Source organism: Octodon degus, unplaced genomic scaffold, assembly GCF_000260255.1.
Source record: "Octodon degus isolate 3935 unplaced genomic scaffold, OctDeg1.0 scaffold00067, whole genome shotgun sequence".
Taxonomy (NCBI): domain Eukaryota; kingdom Metazoa; phylum Chordata; class Mammalia; order Rodentia; family Octodontidae; genus Octodon; species Octodon degus.
In genome coordinates this window covers 2,328,030-2,329,536 of record NW_004524643.1, presented here as the reverse complement: position 1 = coordinate 2,329,536, position 1,507 = coordinate 2,328,030, and the positions used below count along the sequence as shown (strand labels likewise).

The window sequence follows — 1,507 nt, the reverse complement described above, 5'->3', positions numbered from 1 at the left end:
TTTTGGCTGGGGGTGAGGGGAGGGGAACAGCAAAAGAACAGCTTGGCCAGCAAAAGAACAGCTTGGCGTCAGAAAGCCTGAGCCTTGCCCAGCCTTTCCTAGACGCAAAGCCTAGTGAAAAGTCTCAGTGGAGGACTGCCGGGGCCACCTGGAAAGCAACAGCGGAGGGCAAAGCATGTCCTACAGCCAGGGCGCCGCGGGTGGTGATCTGTCCTCCCACACCAGGCACTTTGCCCAGTTCCTTCCCACCCAGTTCCCTCCCACCCCTTGCTGATTTAATAAAACAAATATAAAGATAACATTTTAAAAGTAGCTGTATTCAAAATTAATAAACTTTAGGGTAAATAAGCTTTAAAACAAAAGTACATAAGCAAAAATAAATAAATTTGCACCAACCCCACTAACCTAATTTTCAGAGTAAAGCCACTTCCCATTACAGCACTGTTTTCCCGGGCACTGACCTGTGGTCAAACTGCCATCGTTCATTATTTTTAAAAAACAGTAACAAAGCAACAAAAACCAAACAGTGAGATCTTTAACAAAACCCTGGATTTAACATTTTAATTTTAAATAACAAAACTTTGTAATTTTATACATAATCCAATGTAATGCTAATAGAGTTAGCATTTCAGCTTAAGAAGCTGGTATATAACAAAGAAACTATAAACAGTCTTCAAACCATGAGATACAAATAAAAACGGGCAAGTACACAGTAGAAGAAAAACTGAAGACGCTACCAATGGGGGAATATCTGAAGGCTTTATATCCTTTACTGTCCATGATGGCTTTTGGAATTATGATTGTTTGACATGTAGAACCTTCAACATTTTAGATACAGCCTTTATTCTTTCACAGTAAGTTAAAAAATCCATAATAAGAATCTGTAAAGACTTCACTGGTCTTGCAAGTAGTCTCTAGGAGTTTGCAATCTGATAAAACGGTAACATGAAAATTTACTGTATTGCCCTAATTTCATACTTCCTTGTACACAATAAATCAGTTTGATAATCTATCCAAGGGTCAAATACACAAAAGTGTCAAGAATAAAATGTTTTTCACCCTTGCATAAAAATGTGTACAGTGTATCAGGAACGGAAAACTTCTGGTTTCCCTGGGCCTGGGCATCAGAGATTTCTGTGGCCAGACCAAAGGTTCCTCCACTTTAATGCTCCACTGTTCTGAGGCTTAATCGTCCAGCCCTGGCGTTTCTCCTTGTTGGATCCTAGATGCTATCCTGATGGCTTCTTCCAGAGATGGCTGTTCTCCGAGCTGAAACAGGAACACACACAATCCGAAAGCCACAGTCAACATAAGCCAAAGAAATGCTAGATGCTAGAAATAAAATTTCTCTCTCGTTAACATAGGGTGGTTAAAAAATACTAATGCTGACTCAATCATCAAGAACACAAAATCGGGCTGGTGAAATGGCTCAGTGGTCTAAAGCACCTACTTAGAACAAGCTTAGCAAAGCACAGGGACCGCGGTTCAATCCCCCAGCACCACATGC

The 1,507-nt window shown here is 40.7% G+C and overlaps 1 protein-coding gene across 1 annotated transcript in view; it reads right to left on the bottom strand.

Moving 5' to 3' along the window:
* Positions 1-318: 318 nt before the first annotated feature.
* The window catches only part of Znf143 (zinc finger protein 143), a 77,269-nt gene continuing 76,080 nt past the window's right edge, over positions 319-1,507 (bottom strand). Inside the window, exon 14 of the mRNA XM_023719324.1 lies at positions 319-1,269. Coding sequence (XP_023575092.1) covers positions 1,186-1,269 — 84 coding nt within the window. The 3' untranslated portion in view covers positions 319-1,185. The remainder of the gene's footprint in view (positions 1,270-1,507) is intronic.